This window comes from Delphinapterus leucas, chromosome 10 (assembly GCF_059928025.1).
Source record: "Delphinapterus leucas isolate spDelLeu-1000000601 "Yukka" chromosome 10, BTC_Dleu_Yukka2, whole genome shotgun sequence".
In the NCBI taxonomy this organism is placed as follows: Eukaryota; Metazoa; Chordata; class Mammalia; order Artiodactyla; family Monodontidae; genus Delphinapterus; species Delphinapterus leucas.
In genome coordinates, this window is record NC_143138.1 from 21,650,517 (window position 1) to 21,672,960 (window position 22,444).

The following is a 22,444-nucleotide window of genomic DNA, read 5'->3' on the forward strand; positions in this document are numbered from 1 at the left end:
AGCTTTTCATGCCTAACACTCCCTCCTTGTTTTGTATAATGTCCTACCTTGTTTCCAAAATTTTATAATACCGTGGTCTTTATAGTCCTTTCTAAGTGTCTCCTAATTTAGCTAGTTATCATGCCTGAAATATATCAAACAGTAGCTGCCAGAAACTCTGATTCCCTTTCATTCACTTCAACTTACTAGCATCTGCAGGGTTGGATACTGAGAAAACAAGAATCAAAATGAAGGTGTGGGTCCTTTGGGGTAGGGGTCCTCTACTGCCTCGCCCTCTTGGGTTTACAACAGGGACAGAGGCTAAGAACACAGTTCCTAAGCTTCTAATCTTTAAAAACAGACTGGTTTCAATAGACTGAATGTTTCTGTTCCCCCAGAATTCATATATTGAAAACTAATCTCTAATGTGAGGGTATTGGGTATTTGGAAGTAGGGTTATTGGGAGGTGCTTAGGTCATAAGTGGAGGGCCCTCATGATTGCAATTAGTGCCTCTATAAAAGAGACACCATTGTCTCTTCCACACTGAGAAAATAGCCATCTATGAATTAGGAAGTAGGCTCTTACCAGACACTGAATCTGACAGCACCTTGATCTTGGACTTCCCAGTCTCCGGAACTGTGAGAAATACATTTCTATTGTTTATAAGACACCTAGTCTATGGTATTCTGTTACAGCAGCCTGAGCAGACTAAGACACTGGTACTCTGCAAGTCATGCTTTAAAATAGTACTCAGATTTTTTGCCTTTGGTTTTGGTGGTTATTCTGGATTTGCTTGTTTGTTTGTTGTTGTTGGTGGTTGTTTTTTAAAATAAAGCTAGAAAATGCTGTTGGAGATCCTGGCGCAGGTGTGCCCAGGTATGGACTGATTCTTGGGTTCAGCTCTTATTTTTGCCATTTATTTGTTTCTTGATCTCAGAAGAAAGAGAGAATTTCTTTTTATGTGCCCACTATATTTTATTTATTCCCTTGTATTAGAGCAGTGAAGTCTGTCAGATAACTCCTAACTCTTCTTGTTTTTTCTCTTGCATCTGTTATTTATTATTGTGTAGTGAATTACCAGAAAAGTTAGTAGCTTAAAACAACAAATGTATTATCTCACACAGTTTCTGAAGGTCAGGAATTAGAGAGTAGTTTAGTTGGGTGGTTCAGGTTCAGGATCTCCCAAGAAGTGAAAAATCAAGCTGTCAGCAGAGGCTGCAGTTACATGAGGTTTGACTGGGCCTGAGATGGCTCACTCACACGGCTGTTGGTAGCTGCCCACTGACTGTTGGAGAATGCATCAGCTTCTTATCGTGCCGGCGTCTCCACAGGGCTGCCTGAATATCTTCTCAACATGGCGGCTGGGGCTCCCCCACCCCACCCCCAGCAAATGACCTGAGAGAGAGCAAGCAGGAAACACAGCACCTTTTATGACTTAGTCTCCAAAGTACTCATTGTCACTTTGGCTTTATGCCACACCAGTCTCTAAATCCAGCTCACATTCAAGGGGAGAAGAATTAGGTTCCTTTTTGTTTTTTCTTGGCCGCGCTGCGCGGCTTGCGGGATCTTATTTCCCCAACCAGGGATCGAATCCACACCCTCATCAGTGAAAGTGTGGGCTCCTAATCACTGGACCGCCAGGGAATTCCCTAGTTTCCATTTTTTGAAGGGAAGATTATCAAAGAATTTTTGGATATTTCCTAAAACCACCTTTTCTACAATCAAATTTAGGCTTCAAATAGAACATGTCCTCATTGACCCATAGTACACTTCTGAGATCTTAAGTTCAGATCTCAAAAGACTCCCAAATCCCAGCAGATGTCCTTGCTGAGGAGAACTTCTGCCTTTCCACTTAAAAGAAATCAGGCTTTTCTGCCCAGTTCTTTCTTTTTTTTTTTTTTTTAAACGATTTCTCCTCCTTTATTTTCCTACAGTCATTGGAGGCTTACCCAGATCTCGTCCCCTTTCAGGGTTTGTTGAAAGAATCCCAAACAGATTTCCTGGCTTTGTCCTCCCAATACTTGGCTACCTTTAGAAAAGACAGACTTTTCTAGAGCTAGTGAAGGATTAATATGTGCCTCATCTAAACCCGGGGAGCTATTACCAAGTTCACATATGAAAAGACATGTGAAAATACTTTGGAAACTATAAAGCTTTATATAATTGTTGTCATCAGTATTATATCTACTCCCCATAGAATTCAAAAAGAATCTGTGATGAAATGTGTAATGCAGAAGGTGGGAAGCACTCAGTGACTGAGGCTATCTTGTGTCTACAAGGTTGCTTATCAGCAATACATTCATTCAACTAGAGTTTAATGAGCACCTGCCCGTGTCAGGCTTTTTCTATTCTGGAGAAACAACAGTGAACACGAAAAAATCTTTGGCCTTATATGTATATGGTGAGAAAAAAGGGGCAAAATTCGACTTTTAAAACAGGTTCACACAGAGTTGGGAGACTACGCTTCTGGAGCTAGTATTTCATACTTGTAAGTGTGACCTCATGTAAGGGATAAGGAGACACGGGGAAGTCCACACGCGGTGTGGGGGGTATTACTGTCCCAAACGGGCTCACTGTGGCTTCTGCCTCAGGGAAGTCACCAGATGTTGATGGCATGCACGGTACCTATGGATTGCTCCTCGTGCACATCTGCATTAGGAGGCTCCTGAAAGCTGTCAAACAAAAAACAGTTAATTTGTTAATTTTACAGTATCAAATCTTGGAATGGGTGTGAAGGAGAGAAAACAGTTCAGAGCTTTATCCCGTAGGGTTACCAGGTGGTACTACTAAACAGCTAGAAATGCAATTCTCATGAGAACACAAATGCTTAGTTTGAACACCCTGTAGCTTCAGCCAGATTTTCTTTCCTTTTGGAGTTGTATAAAAGAAACTGAATTAGTACATTAGAAGTCTGCCCACTATCGTTAGATCCCGGGCAAACCACCAACATTGTCTGGCTTAATCGAGATGTACTCTGCCCCTCCTGGGACCCTGAACAGTTTAAATCAATAATTGATTAGGGCATGGAAAGTGCTTGTCCTTCCATGCACTGCCAATACATCACAGACAGTCAGCCAGAACTCCACACCCCGACTATATCCGAAGTGGAGGGACTGGCTAGTATTTATGCTCTGAATCCCGGTTTACTTGGTTGAGAGTTCTTTTGTTGACTGATTCCTTCTAGTGAAATCTTTGATTACTCAGGGTCCAGGTGACCTTATTGCTGGAGACACTGTTGCCCTTATAAGCTGCTGTTCAGCAAGTCCTTTTAGATAGCTAAGAAAATGAACAGGGCATGTGTAGCCTTGGCAAGTATTCTGTATACCTATTTTGCATGACAAATATGTAGTTCCTGAAAGAAACCCTTCTCTCCCATTTTCTAAATGCCCATCCTAGTATAACAGCTACTCTCAATGAGAACTGAAGTGGCTCTTAAAAGAGCCTTTGGAAGGAAGCAAATGCACCCAAGGCGGATTAGAAAGGACAGTTTATGCTCTCTCCCCACGGATGCGGCGCGCAAGCTGGATGTCCTTGGGCATAATAGTGACACGCTTGGCGTGGATGGCACACAAGTTGGTGTCCTCGAAGAGCCCCACCAGGTAGGCCTCGCACGCCTCCTGGAGCGCCATCACGGCCGAACTCTGGAAGCGCAGATCAGTCTTGAAGTCCTGCGCGATCTCGCGCACCAGGCGCTGGAACGGTAGCTTGCGGATCAGCAGCTCCGTGGACTTCTGATAGCGGCGGATCTCGCGCAGGGCCACCGTGCCGGGCCGGTAGCGGTGCGGCTTCTTCACGCCGCCCGTAGCCGGCGCGCTCTTGCGGGCCGCTTTGGTGGCCAGCTGCTTACGTGGCGCCTTGCCGCCGGTGGACTTGCGAGCTGTCTGCTTGGTCCTAGCCATGCTTCTGTGCTAATGCCGCGAGAGAAGCAACTGAGCGCTTCCAGGACCAGACTTTATACAGATGATCCGATCCTGATTGGCCAGAACTTTGCGGGAGTAACCTGATTGGCTTTTAATTCAATCCTCATTTGGTTTTTACCGCCTCTGAAAAGGTTTTGTTGTCCATACTATTTTGTGATTTCTATTTTCGCAGGAAAGAATTATGGTCGTACTCCATCCTGAGTTTATGGTTTTCGACCAAAACGTTAAGACTCCAGTAAAAAAGGAGTCTGGTTCAGAATTTGTGGAAGTCAGCGCCTAAACTGTCCTAAAAGAAATGCACTTTTTCATTGGAGACTTTTTTCCTTTTCAGATAATGTAGGGGAAAATTACAGCAAAATAATGTATTTGTTAGTCTCTCTAAATAGTAGTTATATTTCATAATTGCATCAGGATCTATTTTTAATGAGTGTACCAAGACCTAAAATAAAGTTTCAGAATAGACTCTGGCACACCGGCCTCCTGAACACAGAACTTTGCCCAGCGTGGTGTGGGGTAGGGGGAGCTTGATGTGTGCTTGATTAAATACTAGTAAATGACTATGACTTCATTAATTGATTTTGATGCAATCAAATGGCTGATTGGACTTTAATATGTAAACTGTGTACTTAGCAGGCCTGGAGTAATGATACATTTACATTGATCAGTGATTAGGTGTTTTCCTGTAAATAGGGGTAGCTCTGAAAGGAGCTTTCGAGTAGGGGCAGTTTTAACTAATGGACCATCGGGTTTTAACGATAAAGACCCAGAAACAAGACAAAATTGGTTTAATATTTAACATTTGCTGGAACAAATAATCACCGGAAATGTGTTCCTGGGGAGGGGACAATAAATGCGGCCGCTTTCATGGTTTTACAAGAGTAAACTGCAAACTAGGTTTTACCAGATGAGTTAACGCATGCTCGGTCAAGTCAATAGGACTACATAATAGGTTTCAGGACAGTGTTCAGTTCTTCCACATAAGTTGTGGGTGGCTCTGAAAAGAGCCTTTGTTCTTAGAGATTGGAGTATTAATTCAGACCTTACTTGCCCTTGGCCTTGTGGTGGCTCTCAGTCTTCTTGGGCAGCAGCACCGCCTGGATGTTGGGCAGGACGCCGCCCTGAGCGATGGTGACTTTGCCCAGCAGCTTGTTGAGCTCCTCGTCGTTACGGATGGCCAGCTGCAGGTGGCGCGGGATGATGCGCGTCTTCTTATTGTCGCGGGCCGCGTTGCCCGCCAGCTCCAGGATCTCGGCCGTCAGGTACTCCAGTACCGCGGCCAGATACACCGGCGCGCCGGCCCCGACCCGCTCGGCGTAGTTGCCTTTGCGGAGCAGGCGGTGCACTCGGCCTACGGGAAACTGGAGCCCGGCCCGCGAGGAGCGAGTCTTGGCCTTGGCGCGAGCTTTGCCGCCTTGCTTACCACGTCCAGACATAGTGCAAAGCTTATGCACCTACGCCAAAAAAGACTAAAGAGAAAGAAAAACCCACAACTTATAACCGCAGCTGCGCGCGAAAAAGAAGCTATTCCATTGGCCAGAGTTGCTGTCCCATTTTAAACAAGACAAATGCAGTTCCTAATAATGCGTGTTCTGATTGGACAATATTGAAAAACGTCATCACTAATATTCGCCAATCCGACGAAGAACTTTACTAAACCTTATTTGCATATGGATTTGTAAATAAAATGGACTCGACCGTTTCACTATTCTCTCTGCTTCTCGGGAATCTTGTAATTTTTTTCATCATGCCTGAGTCGGCTAAATCCGCCCCGGCTCCGAAGAAGGGGTCCAAGAAAGCGGTGACCAAGGCACAGAAGAAAGATGGCAAGAAGCGCAAGCGCAGCCGCAAGGAGAGCTACTCTATCTACGTGTACAAAGTGCTGAAGCAGGTCCACCCGGACACCGGCATCTCGTCCAAGGCCATGGGCATCATGAACTCGTTTGTCAACGACATTTTCGAGCGCATCGCGGGCGAGTCGTCGCGCCTGGCGCATTACAACAAGCGTTCGACCATCACCTCCAGGGAGATCCAGACGGCCGTGCGCCTGCTGCTGCCCGGGGAGCTGGCCAAGCACGCCGTGTCCGAGGGCACTAAGGCCGTCACCAAGTACACCAGCTCCAAGTGAGCCAGCCCGCTGCCACACATGACCCAAAGGCTCTTTTCAGAGCCACCTACACTTTCAGAGAAATAGCTGGTGCACTTGCCTGTAGTCTAGTTTCTCTCGGGAGAGTAGGGGGTTGGTTTGGGAGCGGAAAACGGGGTAAAAACTTAAAAAGCCCTCCGTAAACATTCTAGTATACGCATTTATGCAGTGTCATGCAAATTTAGTGTGGATTCTTTGGCGTCCTTTGAAAAAGATTTTCAGTTTTGCCTTCAGCTGCAATAGCCAAAATTTCGCTTTTGTTTACACTTTTTCAACGCAAGGAACGCTCCCCGTCTCTGATTGGGCAGAAGCACTATTTGAAAAGCCCGCCGTGGGCTGCAATTGGCCAGATAGTCTGCCATCAGGGTTGTGCGTTTTGAAGAGATTTTCTCGAAAGTAAAAGGATGACTTGCTTTATCTGCGGAAATGCACCGGGCTCTGGAGCCAAGAGCCATAAAGCTGACAGTTAACGGTACTGTGTTCTGCAGTCGGATCCTGGGCGAAATTAACCTCTCGGTGTCTATCTCTCATCCACCACAGAATGGGTACGGTAACATTAGACCTGTCTATCCTACGGAGATCTTAGGGTGAGTTGAAGTGATTTATGTCAAAGTGCAACTGGAATATTAAAGGTCAGGGACGTTCCTTAAGGAGAAAAGGTTGAACAAGGAACCCAGCAATTTGGGAAAGCCGCGTTCTTCCAATGTTTAATCGATGTGCCGGAAGGAGATATGTCAGGACTCGCTAGGCCGGGGGAGTAGTTATCTGGCAGTGACTTTAGAGTCCACGATTTAAAATCCCGCGATAGAAGTCAGAGAACTCAGTATTTAAGAGAAGGGCGTATTTACTTAACGCATGGGCTAACTAGGAATATTAGGGAATGGAGTCTCAAGGCATGATCGAAAGTCCTTCAATTCCCCCCTCCCCTGCACCTTTCAACAATGCCTAAATTATTTTTTTTTGCAGTTGGAAGCATTAACATTTTCCTCTACCCTGTCATCCCCTCTCACCAGTAAATGACTGCTATTGTAAATCTTTTTTTCCCCCATTAACAGCAAAATAAGCCCCTACTACCACATCCCCCCTCCAGGCTGTAACATTTCCTGTCTTTCCCTATTGTCACTTTCCTTAAAGTTGTAGGTATAGACCCTATGTCAGACGAACAGTCTTGTCCCTGTCACAGACAACAAGCCTCCAGGAATTCATGCCAACAGGTCAATGGGTCTGAAAAATATACGGGTTTGTCATTCACTCCTCTAAGATGAGATTCTTGTTCCAGTCCCTGCGCCCCTGTCATTAGGTCTTGGGAGTTGGCGACAAAACCCACCGACAAGCTACCCTACTTGGTGGAGAGCAGTCCCCTAATTTCATCCTGAACTCATCAGCATCATATTCATCCCCTCTTTCTATTTTTTGCTTTTTCCGAGATTTTTTTCTTCCACTTTTAAGAGATCAGAGGGATAATTACCTTCAGAGTGGGTGAAATAAGAAGTATTGCCATCTTGTGGCAAGAAAACAGAAGGACCGATCCAAGGCGTCGTGTTTTCCAGATCCAACTGAAATGCTTCCTAACTTCAACTTTTTACTAACAGTGAGTTAGGATGAGTAGAGTGATCATTTCTGTCTCCCTTTAACCGCCGGGTTTGTTAGTCACTTCAAGAATCACTTGTGCGCATGTGAGAGAGGGAGAGAGGTATTGTTTTGTGCTCTGGTCAGAGCTGTGGAAATAAAAAGGAATAAAATTTAAAAAAAGAAATCAAAATATTATGCACCCTAAAATAAATAAAAAATAATAGGGTCCTGCTCATCCTAGTTCTGGTCCTCAAACTAATAAATACTTGAATGTTTTCTGTAAACCTAAACACCTGACAGAACAATGATACCCTGATTTTTGCTAGACTGCTCTTTGAAGATGTGTCAGGACTTGTCAGGATAATAATTACCATGTGAGTTGCAATTTTTCCACCATGAACAGGCCAGTGTGCACGTGGTAACCTCAGTCATTTTGCAGGTCCCCCCTCCAACACACGCCATTTTAAATACTTGTGTGTGTGTGTGTGTTTTCCTCAAAGTCTGACTCTTGACCTCTTTGCAGGTAGACTTTTTTTTTCCTTTCCAAACGTTTCTGTCTCTTAGTCCTGCTTTGACAGTTTCTACTGCCTAAGTCCAAACAAACATCCTATTAAAATGCTTGTATTAGTTTGCTAGCACTGCCACAACAAAACACCACACACTGGGTGTCTTAAACAACAAAAATTTATTTTCTCACAGTTCTGGAGGCTAGAAGTCCAAGGTTAAGGTGTTGGCAGGACTGGTTTCCCTCCTTGGCTTGCAGCTGGCTGTCTTGCTGTGTCCTCACATACTCTTTTTTTCTGTGTGTCTGCACCCCTGGAGTCATTTCCTTTTCTTATAAAGATACCAGGGCTTTCGGATTAGGACCCTACCCTAATGATCTCATTTAACCTTAATTACCTCTTTAAAGGCCCTATCTCCAAATATAGTTACTTTGGGGTTAGGGCTCAAAACAAAGGAATTTTGAGGGAACACGATTGGGTCCATAACAGCATTTAGGCCATTTTTTCCATGCTTTGATCCCAACTTTCTATTCCAAATTGTCTTTCATAAAATGTTTACATTTAGCTTTAACTGCAGCTAAAGAGACAGTTGTGATATACCCTAAACCAGAGGTTAAAAGTCAAAAGCTCATGGGGGCCTAGCAGATAAAAGCAAAACTGGCTACAAGGTGCTCTTTGCTATTTTTCTTGAAGTACAAAGACTTCTGACACTGTATTTCACCTTCCCAGTTTTAGTAGCATATTTCACTGTTCTCTTAATACTACCCTGCGAACAACCACAGCACAAGGATGTTGATAAATGCCACCTCACACTTGGAAACTAAGGGGACCAGTGGGAACTGCAGAAAACTGAAGGCTACAGAGCCTATACACTATGATTTCACTTGACTGTTGCCTCGTGGGGCTGCAGGCTCAGGGTCAGTGAGTCTTTCAATTTTTTCAAGAGGATTTGCATTTTAATAAGGAATACTTCAAATTTTCCAAATTGGCAATTGTCAACAAAAAAATTAATCGGTCAATGTAAGAAAGAAATGGAAACTTTTATTCAAGCCAAATTGTGGCTGATAACCCAGGAACAGTCTCTCAGAAAGTTCTGAGAACTGTTCCACCCGTTAAAGATCAAAGCACAGTTAAGTTTTTGAGACTGAGACCTGTACATACAATGATGTGTTATTGACAGTTTACACAATCCAGATCTATGCATACAAATCAAGTAGTGGGTCAGGGCCATCATGGCCCCTTATGAGATTACAACGGAAGGTTATCTCCTAAGGAATAGTGACCCTGATGAGATTAATAAGGAATGTTATCTCCTAGGGAGATCTGGTTAATACAGATGTACAACACACACTAAAGGGGAGGGAGGAGGCCCAAATAGGCAAAGAAAAATTTTATGTTTAAAATTTTCTTGTCTTGCCATAAAATATGAATTTTATTTCATCACAACTAATAAAAAATGTATAATAGTGTGGACTAAACAAAAAATACCTGAAAGCTTCCTGAAAACCTTAATCCCACAGCTGGAGAACTCTGGACGTTAACAGAGATTTCTGTGTCCATGTCAAGCTGTCCAGTATACTCTCCATACCACCAAAACCCAGATCAAATGCCTGGATCTCCCTATCCTCCTAAATCCTCAACTGAAAAGAATCTGTTTCGCACTTGGCAGCTCTAGACAGAGCAGAGGGTCACACACACAGCAGGCATTCAACAGCTTTTTTTTTTTTTTTTTGGCAATTTAAGTAAATGGATAAAAAAGTGAACTAAACAAATAATAAAAAAATTTCAGCTCCCTACCAACAATGAGGTAAAAGTGGTGAAAGTTGTTTGGAATAGTTTATTGTAGATTAAATAGTTAATAAATAAACTCATTCTTTTCTAATTATGTTATATTTGTCTTACTGTGATGTATTCTCCTCTACCTATTTTTCTTTGTTCCTTTCAAATTTTTCTCCTTTTTTAATTTTTTTTAGTAACTGTTCTTATTTCTCCTGTCTTACAATGAATAAAATGAAAGGGGAAGGTAGAGGCGGTAAGGATCTTAGCGGAAGCTCCACCTCTTCCCTTCCTGGTTCCACTGCCTTCTGTAAATGGCCCACCCTTGTTCCCTGAACCCAGCTTGACCCTCTCTCTCCTTTAGCTCCTTGTTTCCTCTATTTACATGAGGCACAGACTCAAATTCTGTTGAAATCAGCTCTCTAGTGAATCACTGATTTCTTTTACTATTTTTTTACTTTATTTCCACGCATATGGGAGAAGTAGGAAAAACCAACTGTCTTCTTCTGATTAACAAAGATAAAGATCTTGAGGAAAAAAGGAGCTGCCAATTAGCAGCTTATTACTAGGGCAAGACATTTTCTTTGCGAAAGACAATCACTTACAGACTTTTACAATTTAAATGTTACTTCGTAGTAACGTGGGTCATAGTAACAATCTCTGAGGTCAATGTCTTTGAACATCATCAGAAATAGCCGTTTTAGGAAGCCCTACAGGATCTGTTCCTCTCTCCAGCACTAAAAACTGTGTTTTCAAGGCTAGATCCTGGAATTCCACTGGTCAGTATAGCAATAAAAGCAGGCCTGAGAATGAAAACTTGGCATCGGAGAAGTAAAAGGGGAAAGGAAGATTATTAACAGAATGTGTATGAGTTGTCAGAATAAGTTACCAAACTTGGAAGTGTGTGAATGGGATCTGTGGACAAAAATTGTCACCTGCCATATCAGTAAACGAAGGATTTTTACCGCAGCCATCAAGCCATCAGCCACTGCCACGCACTGACTGTGCACCCTGAGGGGCTTCAGGATGGAGAAAAGCAGGATACTGGCCCTAGGTAGTTAAGATACATATCAAAGGAATGATTTCAATGAGCCCAGACTCTTGCATCTTCCCACACATAAAAACGCGCTAAATTCATTAACTTGTGATGTCTGGTTTTCTTTAATTAGCAGTGATATTTTGATGCTAGACCACCAGGTGTTTGTTTGTTTGAACTCCTATATATCTTGGCTACTCCCTTACCTCTTCACAGCAGTCCCTCAAAGCTATCTGAGAGGCTGCAACCTGGGCTTAAGTCCTCAGCAGGTCCTCAGCAGGTCCACGGAATAAAACATAATTCTCAACTTTTAGGTTGTGCATTTTTTTTCAGTCGACAGCTCCCAGGGAGTCCTTTCAGTGGTGCCTGGTGGGGTGGGGCCAGGTGGCTGAGCCTCCAGGATTATATGATCTATGGAGGTGTGCATCTTTGATTGCCTTTGAGCGATTAGGCTATTTTACAACTCAGAGATAGAATGTAAGTTGTAGGTAATTAATAAAATGCAAATGATTCCAGGTGATGAGTGTGGACAGGAAGGAGGGGGACAAAGGTAAACTGGTCCCAGTCCCATTTTCTTCCTCCAAACCTTATTGAATAGACACTCAACTCTCAGCCAGCGGATTATTGCCTCACACAAGCAGTTTCTAGGCCTCTCTAGGAAATTCTGAGATTTGGAAATCTCTATAGTCGGCATCCAAAGCTATGAAGTGAAGACTGTAATTGAAGAATAACACTTTGCGGAATCAGAAGGCTTGAGTTTTATCCACCACCCAGCCCTGCTGCCACTGCTGCCACATTCTGTGTAATTTACTGGACGGTCTCATCTTCCTGGTCTGTTCCTGAACTAAAAGTGATCTCTGAAGTCTCTCTTCCAGCAGAAATAATCTGTTTCTAAAAATGTCTCCTTCTTCCAGGTCACTTGAAGCTACTGCTAACAAATGTAACAGATGACAAACTTTGTTTCAATCTCGCAAAATGCTTTTTGTGGGAGCTGTGCTATACACAGAGAGTGTGCTTGGAGGCCCGGCCCCACAATAAAATGACTATTGTGAAATAAAATTCACGTTTTATGGCAAGACAAGAAAAATTTAAACATAAAAAATTTTCTCTGCCGTTTGGGCTCCTCTCCCCGCGCCCCCGCCCCCACCTCCCTCCCCCTCCCCATCCCCCCTCCACTGTGCATTGTGTGTCTGCATGATGCATCCACCAAACCACTCCCATCAGCAGAAATACTGGCCTCAACCTTAAAGAACAACATTCTCCTATCACCAACAAGACAACTCCTTAAAAGAAAACCTTCCTTCTTGATCTTGTAAGGAGCCATGATAACCCACAACTTTGTACTTGCAGATCTGAATTGTGTAAACTGTCAATAATACGTCGTTTGATGTACAGCCCTCTGTCTCAAAAAATTTATATAACTGTGTTTTGACTTCTAATGGGCGGAACAGTTCTTGGAGCTTTCTGAGAGGCTGTTCCCTGGTTATAATCCTCAATTTGGCTTGAAGAAAGTTTTCCATTTCTTTCTGAGATCGGCTGATTTAATTTTTCGTCGACACTATCATAATAGAGCTCTTCTCTTTTCATTTTTATGCATGTCAATAAGAAATTCTAGGTAAGCATGAATTTGCCACTGTGAGAAGATGCTCAGTCTATGGTTACAATATCCAAGAACAGACTGAAAATTTATTTCTTAAATAGAACCCAGAAGAAAATAGTGAATAATGTTTCATCTTTCTGGGCAATTTTTTCCTTTTGATTAATCACATGTTCCTCTGGTGATCTGTGAGATTAGAAAGCTTGTTACTGAAACACCTCAGATGGAAATTGTGTCTGCCATGGGCATCCATGTAAGCAAGACTGAAAATGAAATGAGATCTCGCCTGGTACCTAAAGTGATTCTTTACTGTGATAGGATTTTCATGTGGAAAAAACTTTAAATACAAAAAAAAAATAATAATAAATTTAAATACAGTTGATAAAAGAACTTTAATGACTGGATTTCTAAAACCTCTATCGCCAGGTTCATAAAGACGTTGCCTTCACTTTAGAACCAACTGAAAATCAAATATGGCCCTTTGGCCTCTCAGTCCAGACATTTATGTAGACATTAGGTATACTCATATGTTTAGTTATAGATTATTACATAGAAATAGACTTACTGTCAATGTTATCATAAAGGAAAGCCTTTTATGTGGGCACTTCGTCAATGCTTTTGAAAATAAGCATTGTGTTATTTAAACGAAAACTGTAATATGAGTTGTTCTCAGGCTCTTTGCAAATAAAAATTATTCATTAAAAAAAAAAAAAAAAGGTAAGGGAGATATGCACATCAAATTCATGGTAGAGTTGCCCTGAGAAAGGGGATATTAGGACTGGGTTTACAGCTGAAGAGTACTTCAATTTTATGTTGTTGTTGTTTTCCTTAAATATAAAAGAAATTTGTAGTTTATATACCATAATGTTAAGTAGTATATAGATTCTGTGTGGTAATTTTTGTACTCTTTTGTAATTTTTTAGAAGGTAAAAGAAGAAGGTGAAGAATAACGAAGAATAGTCACCTTTGGTGTATTAGAAATCGTAGCTTTTAACGTATTTAACAAACGAGCAACGCCCAAGATGTGACAGGCCATGTTGTAGATACCACAGGAAACACAGTGGGACTAAATACTGAATGAATAAATAAAATATACTATATATTACATAGTGATAAGTGCTAAGGAGGAAAACAGAGCAGGGGGGAGAGATTGTTGAAAACTGTCATTTTAAATAAACCCCAACTCCCTTTAACCAAATCTCTGAAACTGAAATCAGCTATATATGGTTCTTTTTAGCTCTAAATTTAAATTCTCTTTTACAATACAGTAGTAGGTAAAGATGGGCACCTTTCAGCGGATGGATGAATATTAATTCTCTGCTCTCTGAGATGGGGCACCTGACATTAGAGACTTTCTCATTTGTGAATTATTTGCGTCACAAAATTTTCTTGGGATAAAAATCTACCCCTGAATTACCCACATTTTCATGAGGTACAGAAAGAAGGGAAACAGGGTTGCTAAGACTACGGTACCTCGTTTCCCTCCCCCCCCCACCCCGAAAAAAAACAGAAGCATCTAGCAGAGGATGGTTTCGATCCATCGACCTCTGGGTTATGGGCCCAGCACGCTTCCGCTGCGCCACTCTGCTGAACGCGGCGGCTGGTGTTCGCAGTAGTTCCTTTATTATATTTTTATTTAAAGAGAGCTGTTTTTATAAGTTGGAAAAAGTTTTCTTTCCCTCAGAGCCCATTCGCTGGCTTTACTCACGCTTCAAACAGAAGAATGAATCCAGAGCACATTGACTCCATATATTCTGAACACAGAAAATTGGATGTTTCTTTTAGGAAACCAGCCCGTCTCCAGCCAGCCTTCCCCTTTCACCTTGCAGAAGTGACTCCGGGTCTTATGGTCACAAAATATACGAGTAGGTCAAAATTCGAATGTATAAAGTATCCGAGTTCAAAACGAGAGCATTTTGGAAATTGGAAGGATTTTTTGAAAACAAAAGGCTCGCTGCATTGGCCGGGAATCGAACCCGGGCCTCCCGCGTGGCAGGCGAGAATTCTACCACTGAACCACCAATGCCTACACGACAGCTCCCTGCACACTTTCCACATGGCTTTTGCCTGTTATTTTTATCGTTACATTGAAACAACCCGAATTTTCTTGCCGAAAAAAATGTTTAGTTTTTTGCTCTTACTGACTAGAAACTTATAATGTTCCTTCTTTTCAGGAAACCCTCCCTTCCACTGCAAGCTCAGAGCGTCCCCCTGCGACACCGGAGGCTGGCCCGGGTGTGGGCGGCCCGGTCTCGGGCGCGTCTCAGCGGCCGGTAGCCGCCCCCGCCACGATTCTAGCCCCTGGGTCGTGGGCGCCCTCGCATGTGTAGGGGCTCCTCTGTGTGTGCGTATGTGTAGGGGATCGTGTGTGTGTGTGTGTGTGTGTGTGTGTGTGGACGGGCTCCACGTCCGGGTGGGTTGTGGAAGGTAAGGGAGGTGGAAAAAAGGGGTACAAGGGCGGGAAACAAGAAGAAAAGGGAGGGGAGGATCGAGGAGGAAAAGAATCGAAGAGAGGAAGGGAAGGGGGTGGGGAGCAAAAGGAGGAAGAAGGGGAGGAACGAGAGGGAAGGGGAAGGAGCCTAGTGCTGTTCCCCTCTGGTCACCCCAAAGGGTAGGCTGTGAGAGATTTAGGAATTCTGTGGGTTTGTTTGCCTTATGCTTCGGTTGCCATGGTTATGGAGGTTGCACTAGAAACTCCTTCCGGTCAAATAAAGAACAAAGGTCTTATTAAAGGGTAATTTTCCCCAAAAATATACAATCGTGACTCTCATACAAGTATAAAAATGAACCCCTTTGAAAAGATTTTATTTAACTCACTAACGAGGTAACTGGTGAGGTGTTACTACAATTCAAAGGAGAATTCGAAGAATGGAGGTCATTTATAGATCAGGAATATTGAAATTAAAGTGTAAATAGGGCCCAAACTGGCTTTTACACGGTTAGGGATTGGTGGGGAGGGTGGACTAGGGAGGGAGAAAATGTCCCACCAGCAGACAATTAATTTGCATGTCTATAGACAGGAGTTATTTTCTATTGCTATCAGATATCTACAATCTACAGAATTGTAAAATAGCTCTCACAGAATCAGAATCAGATGACACAAAAGGGTGTGCTATAATTTTCCTCTGAAGCACAAATTTCCCTGACAGTCCCTTTCTTTCTCAGGAAAATTCTGCAGACTCAGCACTGACAGAAGGGCTAAACTCACAAATTAAACACACCGTTTAAAAGTTCACCATAGCTCAAAGCCAAGGGCGCTGGTCTGCTGTTTCTGACCATCTCCCCTTAAAGTCTAGGGTGAGGGACTCTTAACAGGTGGGTTCACAGATCCTTGTAAGAACAGATGAAAGATCTGGATAAACTCCTTAGAAACCTGTACACATACACACATTTGCATTCGAGTTCAGGTTTGGGGCCTAGGATAACAGTCCGTGATCCAGTAGTTCCAGGGTCTCTGCTCTCCCTCTTTTAACCTGGAAGGTGGCCTTCATTAAGTACCGTCCTCTCCATACTTCTCATTCATTCATTCCTGCCATCACCCACTTCAGGAACTGCAGCCTCTCTTTTATGAAGGCCCCACTCGGGGACTCAGCGTAGTTTAGGGGTGGGATGGATGGGAGCTAATATATAACTAGGTGTAGATTAACCTACATTCCTTAAAATCATGCCCAATGCCCTACATGCCTGCCTTACCCCCACCTACACACACGTTGTATGGTTAGGCCACCCAAGGTGGCTGTTCTCTTGCTCTCCCTTACCTACATCCTCTGCTCGACCAGTGCCTGCTTCACCTACACCCTACTCACCTGACTGACCTTCCCTCTTAATCATACATCCTAATCAGTAAATACCTATGTACTTGCCCCGGCCCCATCTAGTGACTGTTCTAATCTTTAGATCGGAACTATCTCCACTATGATAGCTTATCAAAGGAGCGGTGAGGGGCACGGCCCTCTGCTGGTTTCCCTGGCAACCGATGAGCCAATCGGATGTCAATTCCCCCCATAACCTGTAACCTCCCTCTTCCCCTGGGAGCTGAAGACTACTGGCATGTCCTGCCTGCCATCTGCCGCTGACGTGTCGCACCAGGACCTTGCTTCAGATATGTAAATTGTGGGGAGAAAATACACGGGGAAATTAATAGAACACAAGGGTTATTTTAGTGAAGTATCTTTGTGCAGACTCATCTTGGTGCTGACTTTCCATCTTCTTCATGGCCATAAAATTCCCCTGGAGAAGGGATTTATGGCAGTCTTCATTTCTCAGAATTTTCTGCTTTACTACTTGCAGCAAGTCCGGAGAACACCAGGGCTCTTTCCCAAAGCAGTGTCTCCCAGAGCAGCAAAACTGGGGAAATTTTAAGCTAAGAGTACATGCATATTCATGAAGGGGCTTGAACAGAGGAGAATTCAGCATAGAATTGGGGCAAAGGTCAGCAGGGTTCAAGCTTTAGTCAAAGTCACAAGGGTCATAAAGGGTCAACATTATCTCATCCCTTAGGGAGCAGGCTAATCTTTACCACAGAAACAGAACTGGGAGTCTTTACCACTGATTTACTATCTTTGCTATTGTTACTTCTCTTGCTTGATAACAGTCGTTTGTTCCTGCATTCTTTTGTTCCCTTTAGATCATTAATTACTGAGACCTGTTCAAGGACAAGGATCGTGACCAGGTTTAGATCAGTTATGGGCCGTTTTCAGGCAAAGCAGGGTAAACCAGGGTATGGTTGTTATGCATATTTAAGTCAGGGCCTTCTCCATTGATAAGTTTCTAGAGATTTGGTTATCTTGCTATTCCTGATACAGAGAGGGAGACACCCTTGCAAATAGAGATTTCCCTTATAAATATAAATGTCTCTTACAAAAGCAGAACTTTGACTCAGTTTTCAGAGCTTCTCCTGTGTCTGCAGTTTGGTACTATTTGATAAACAAATATTTGCTAGATCATATACATTAATATGTATAAAATAGATAACTAATAAGAACCTGCTGTATAAGAAATAAATTTAATTAAAAAATATTTGCTAGGTCACGCAGAGACAGTGGTCTCTGATCTGTAACACCTGCCAAGTTTCCACTCCACGCCTAGCCCATATTTGTTGCAGTGTAGGGGAGCAGAATTTGCCACCCTAAAATATGTCTTTGGCATATGAATTGTTTTAAGCCGGTTATTTTCTGAGAAACAGCAGACAAGGGATGTAATCGAGCAGGACCCCATGGAGCCTTCCCAGGACAGGCCTTCCTCCATATCCTCTTCTTTAGTTCCTCTCTGAAGTACCTAGATAATAGCATTTCATGCACATTTCCTGGGTTGTTTTGCAGATGTAAAAAACCTCCCCCTCTCAAACAAATGGAAGATGTTAACCACTTGAGGACCATAAACACATAGCCCCAGGCCTCCTGGAGCCTAAGGACTGATAATGTGAACCCCTGTGACACCACCCTGCTACCTCACCATCAGCCAATCAGAGAACTGTGCACAAGCTGATCACAGACCCTGCAAACCCTTCCCCCCTCTCCCCCCCCCACTTCCTTCAGGGAGCTTGGGGCTTTTTAGGGCATGAGCCACTTGTCTCCTTGCATGGCCTTGCAATAAACCTTTCTCTGCTCAAACTCCGATGTTTCAGTTTGTTTGGCCTCACCGTGCATCGGGCACACGAACTTGTGTTAACAGAGAAGGGCTCTGAAAATCAAGTAGAAGCTGCCCTTTCATATGGAACATTTACATTTTTAAGGGAAATCTTTATTTGTAAGTGTGTCTCCCTGCCTGTACCTGAAAGAGGAGAATGACCAAATCTCTAGAAACTTTTATCAATGGAGAAGACAATGACAAATCTCTATCACAATCACCTTTGTTTACTATGCTTTTCCTGGTGACCTCCCATAACAGACTCTCCTCACCCTCAACATCCTCTTTTATCTTTAGCTGAAGACGGTATTTAAGGTGGGAACTTTGGCCATTTTGGCAAGTTACTCAGTTTTCCTGGGTTCTTCCATGTATACATGTTATTAAACTTTGATTGTCTCCTTTTTGTTACCGAGTCCAAGCTCGCTCTGCTCACTGCAAGACAGGGCAATAAATCGGGAGACGAGGTGTTGAGGCAAGGAATAGCAACTTTACTCGGAAAGCTGGGCGTCTGAGAAGATGGCAGACTAATGTCCTAGAGAACCATCTCATTGGGGTCTGGATGCTAGTTTCTTTTATAGAAGGGGGTGGGGAGGCGGAGGTTAGGAAATAAAGTTAAAAGGCCATAAGTCTTGCAAAATATCCCCTGGTTTGACCAGCCTCGGGTAGGGGATGTGTTAATTTCTTCTTTCTTGCAGCCATTCACAGGTGAGCAGAGTCAGAATGTTTCCCTGTGAGCTGAACAAAAGCTGTGACAAAGCGAGAGAGAGGCATGGACATATATACACTAACAAACGTAAAATAGATAGGTAGTGGGAAGCAGCCGCATAGCACAGGGATATCAGCTCGGTGCTTTGTGACCGCCTGGAGGGGTGGGATGGGGAGGGTGGGAGGGAGGGAGACGCAAGAGGGAAGAGATATGGTAACATATGTATATGTATAACTGATTCACTTTGTTATAAAGCAGAAACTAACACACCATTGTAAAGCAATTATACCCCAATAAAGATGTTAAAAAAAAAGTTTACTGCGGTAATCCAAAAGAGAGATAATAGTGTTATCAACCCATCTTAGGAGAAAGGATGAACACAATGCTATATTCACAAATGGAATATTATACAGTAATGAAAATGAATTTTAACTCAACAATATGGGTGTACCTTAACTTATTGAGTGAAAAGCAGCAAATTCAGATTACCTATGACACGATGCCTTTCAGACAAAAACAACTAAAATTAAAAGCCTATATTGTTTGGCCATGTGTATGTATCAAGCAGAACTATCTTTTCAATAAGTAAGGGGACACAAAATACAGAGGAAGACAAGAGAAAGAGTTGTAGTAAAGGTTAGGTTATTGTCAACGTTCTGGTTCTTATAGATTTGGTAATGGATTAAAGAATGTTCACAATTTAGGGTAACGCAAAGTCTTAAACCAGGCGTTATGATTAACCCCGTTTTGCATATCTGCGGTCCACCCGGGTTGGGGACAAACCCAGGATTTGGGAAAAGTTTCCCATAAGTCCAAAGGCGAAGTTTGAGCCGCGTCCCTGCTGCGTGAGCTTCCATTTCACGGCCCCATACTGAAATGGGATGAAGTCAAGGATGAGGCCCGCATGGGAGCTACAGATGCAAGCTTATTACTACAAAGAGAAGAAAAGACGCCTTCTCCTTCAAAGTCTGAGAACTTCAAGACCGTAGCGAAGACGCCTGGGAAATGGAGTCCCGGCTCCTGAGGAGATCCGAAGGCTTCTGGGAAGCGCAGTCCAAAGCCGGCCCGTCTCCTTCTGCGCAGCCTCAAAAGTCTCTGTGGAAGGACGCCTGGGGGCGTATTGCAGCTCCGTCCTTCCACCGGAAGTGTCCGATCGGAACCACCCCGGGGGAGAGGTGAGTCCGGCTCTGGGGCCTCAGATGTCCGGCCCTTTGTCCCCTTTAAACACCCAGTCCCTATCATGTTACCTTCGGGATTGCAGCAGCCCTGTGGCGCTCTGGACCGGGACCTCAGAGGAATCCCGGGGAAATGTGGAACTAGGTTTGGCGTTGGGAGAGCGTTCGCGCCCTCCTATTTCGGGAAAGAATATGGGTTTCCATAGTTACCTCCGCCGCGCGTGACGTCATCGTTGAGGGCTAAGAGGGCGTGGTTGGGGGGGCTCGGGCATTCCTGCTTGCGGAGATTATAGGGTCACTGGTAAGAGGAGTGGCCTGACCCAGTCGGGCAAGGCGAGGAAGGGTGGCATCTGTCTTGGATCGGCTGCGTTCTGCCAGAAGAAAACTGCCCCACGGTCCGCCCCTGACTCCTGCCTCTCATGGGAGGAGTAATCTGCCTTTTCGCAGGAAAAGTGGGGACATCCCGGCATCCTCATGAAATTTACTCACGCAGTAAATATTTAGGAAGTGTTTCCTGTGTAGCGGGGAGGCCGCGAAGCCAATATTGAAACCAATATCTCGTTCTAGAATGAGAGAGAAGACAGCAAATCAGGCAGTTGTAAGACTGTAAAGTGCCTCAATTTGAGAAACACAAGGTGCTGTGAGAGCTGTGAATCCCTTGCTCTCTGGATTTCCCCTAACTGCCATCCCTCCGCCAACAAAACTACCCCCCCACCCCCGTCCTCCTCCTACCCCAACATACACACCCAGAACCTACCCATTCACCAGGAACCTACTCATCCAACAGGAAGCCTGCACTTTACGAAACTTCCACCTTTCCCAACGTAACTAATTACTCCCTACTCTCTGTCCTAATGGCATTTGTTTACATATCTGCTTAGCTATTTTTGTAACTGCTCCAACACAATGATTGTAAAGCACTAGATGCTCAATAAATGTTTATTAGCTTGAGATTAGTAAGACATTTGAAACCCAGCTTTAGGGGGTATATATCAAATCCTTGAGAACTAGATGATTTTATCTAGAGTTGTGGACTGTTTTAAGTGGATGAGAAGTGATTAAACATCTGAAGACAGAACTTTCAGCTATGTGAGGAGATAACATATGTTGTAGAATCAGCTGCTTAGCATGATAATTTAAGTTTAAGCTAGGAACTGTGGATTCTGTAGGCCTACTTTACTGTTCATCTTCCTACGCTAAATGAGGTAATGCCCATAAAGATTTAAGACACTACCTGGTAAACATTTATCACGTCTGGAAAACATAACGAGAAGTGAACTTAGGTCTCTATATCAAAAGAATGTCCCAATAAATTATGAAAGATTGAGACTGATATATAAACCATAGCTCTAACCCCCCATTTTCCTCCTCTATCATTGCTAAATTTTGTTCTTACTTTCACCCCCTCAAACTCTGTTTTCCAAGGTTCAATCTGAGCCTGTGATCTTCATCTCATACTCTTGGAGAATTATCCTCAATATTTATCTTTAACTGCCCTTTCTATGGATCTTATCTAAATTTGTATTTCCATTCCTAACTCCTTTCCATTAAAATCTCTTAATATCTGTTGGAAATGTTTTTCTAAGTGGACGTCTCATCATCTAAAATACAGAATATCCAAAAGACAAAGCAATTAGGAAACTCAAAATTTCCTAATTTACATTTTTATCTAATAAATCAACAAATGTGGGAACTTAAGAATAAATATTAATAATGCATGGTCCTTAACCTCACGGAGCTCCAGTCAATTGATGAAAAAAAAAGAAAACAGCCAAACAACTAAAAATAATACAGGTTAATATGTGTTGCATCCACAGATGTTGTTTTAGGAACTGTAGGAACTCAGAGTAGAGTTGGTGAATTCCTTATAAGAGGTAGTGCAATTCTTAGTCACTCCAATTACACCCTGCAAGCTGGTCTCATTATCAATCTGCTGTTCTTTCCCACTTCCTCAACTCTTTGCTCTCCCTTCCTTTTTGCCTTTCTGGATCTTTCTCATCCTTTATTGTCCAGTTTAAGCCCCACCACCTGTAGGAAATATTTGCACACATACACACACACTCCTTCCTTACCTCAGAGCTCTTAAGATATTCAGTGTCTCTACCATGCAATTTGTTTAGTACTTCGGCTTTCAACATTTATCAAACATTTTCAATGTGTGTGTCACGTGAAACTTGTTTTGTTATTTAAATGTTTTGTATCCATGTGTGTTTTATGTCATTTCTTTCCAACTATTTTGCAAACTCCTTGCAAACTCAAATACTATTTTTTAAATTCCTTATATCTGTACATCAGAATAGAGAATATCTAGGCATACCCCATACTAACCAGGTCAGCATATCCAGGGTCAGGGCCAAGGAATCTGTTTCTAACAAAGTTCCCACATGACAGTTAGGCAGTGAGCTCAG

The 22,444-nt window shown here is 43.1% G+C and overlaps 3 protein-coding genes and 2 non-coding genes across 5 annotated transcripts; 1 reads left to right on the forward strand and 4 right to left on the reverse strand.

Moving 5' to 3' along the window:
• Window positions 1–3,403: 3,403 nt before the first annotated feature.
• On the reverse strand, window positions 3,404–3,918 carry LOC111168441 (histone H3.1). The gene has a single exon (XM_022562153.2). The coding sequence runs from the start codon at window positions 3,877–3,879 to the stop codon at window positions 3,469–3,471; it is 411 nt and encodes a 136-aa protein (XP_022417861.1). The 5' UTR covers window positions 3,880–3,918; the 3' UTR covers window positions 3,404–3,468.
• A 669-nt stretch (window positions 3,919–4,587) lies between these two features.
• On the reverse strand, window positions 4,588–5,437 carry H2AC17 (H2A clustered histone 17). The gene has a single exon (XM_022562156.2). The coding sequence runs from the start codon at window positions 5,331–5,333 to the stop codon at window positions 4,941–4,943; it is 393 nt and encodes a 130-aa protein (XP_022417864.1). The 5' UTR covers window positions 5,334–5,437; the 3' UTR covers window positions 4,588–4,940.
• LOC111168446 (histone H2B type 2-E-like) lies at window positions 5,203–6,074 on the forward strand. The gene has a single exon (XM_022562159.2). It carries the CDS (start codon window positions 5,585–5,587, stop codon window positions 6,023–6,025), a length of 441 nt encoding a protein of 146 aa, XP_022417867.2. The 5' UTR covers window positions 5,203–5,584; the 3' UTR covers window positions 6,026–6,074.
• A 7,970-nt stretch (window positions 6,075–14,044) lies between these two features.
• TRNAM-CAU (transfer RNA methionine (anticodon CAU)) lies at window positions 14,045–14,116 on the reverse strand. The gene has a single exon. It is a non-coding gene; the product is annotated as a tRNA-Met (tRNA).
• Window positions 14,117–14,482: 366 nt separating this feature from the next.
• On the reverse strand, window positions 14,483–14,553 carry TRNAG-GCC (transfer RNA glycine (anticodon GCC)). The gene has a single exon. It is a non-coding gene; the product is annotated as a tRNA-Gly (tRNA).
• Between the last annotated feature and the right edge of the window lie 7,891 nt (window positions 14,554–22,444).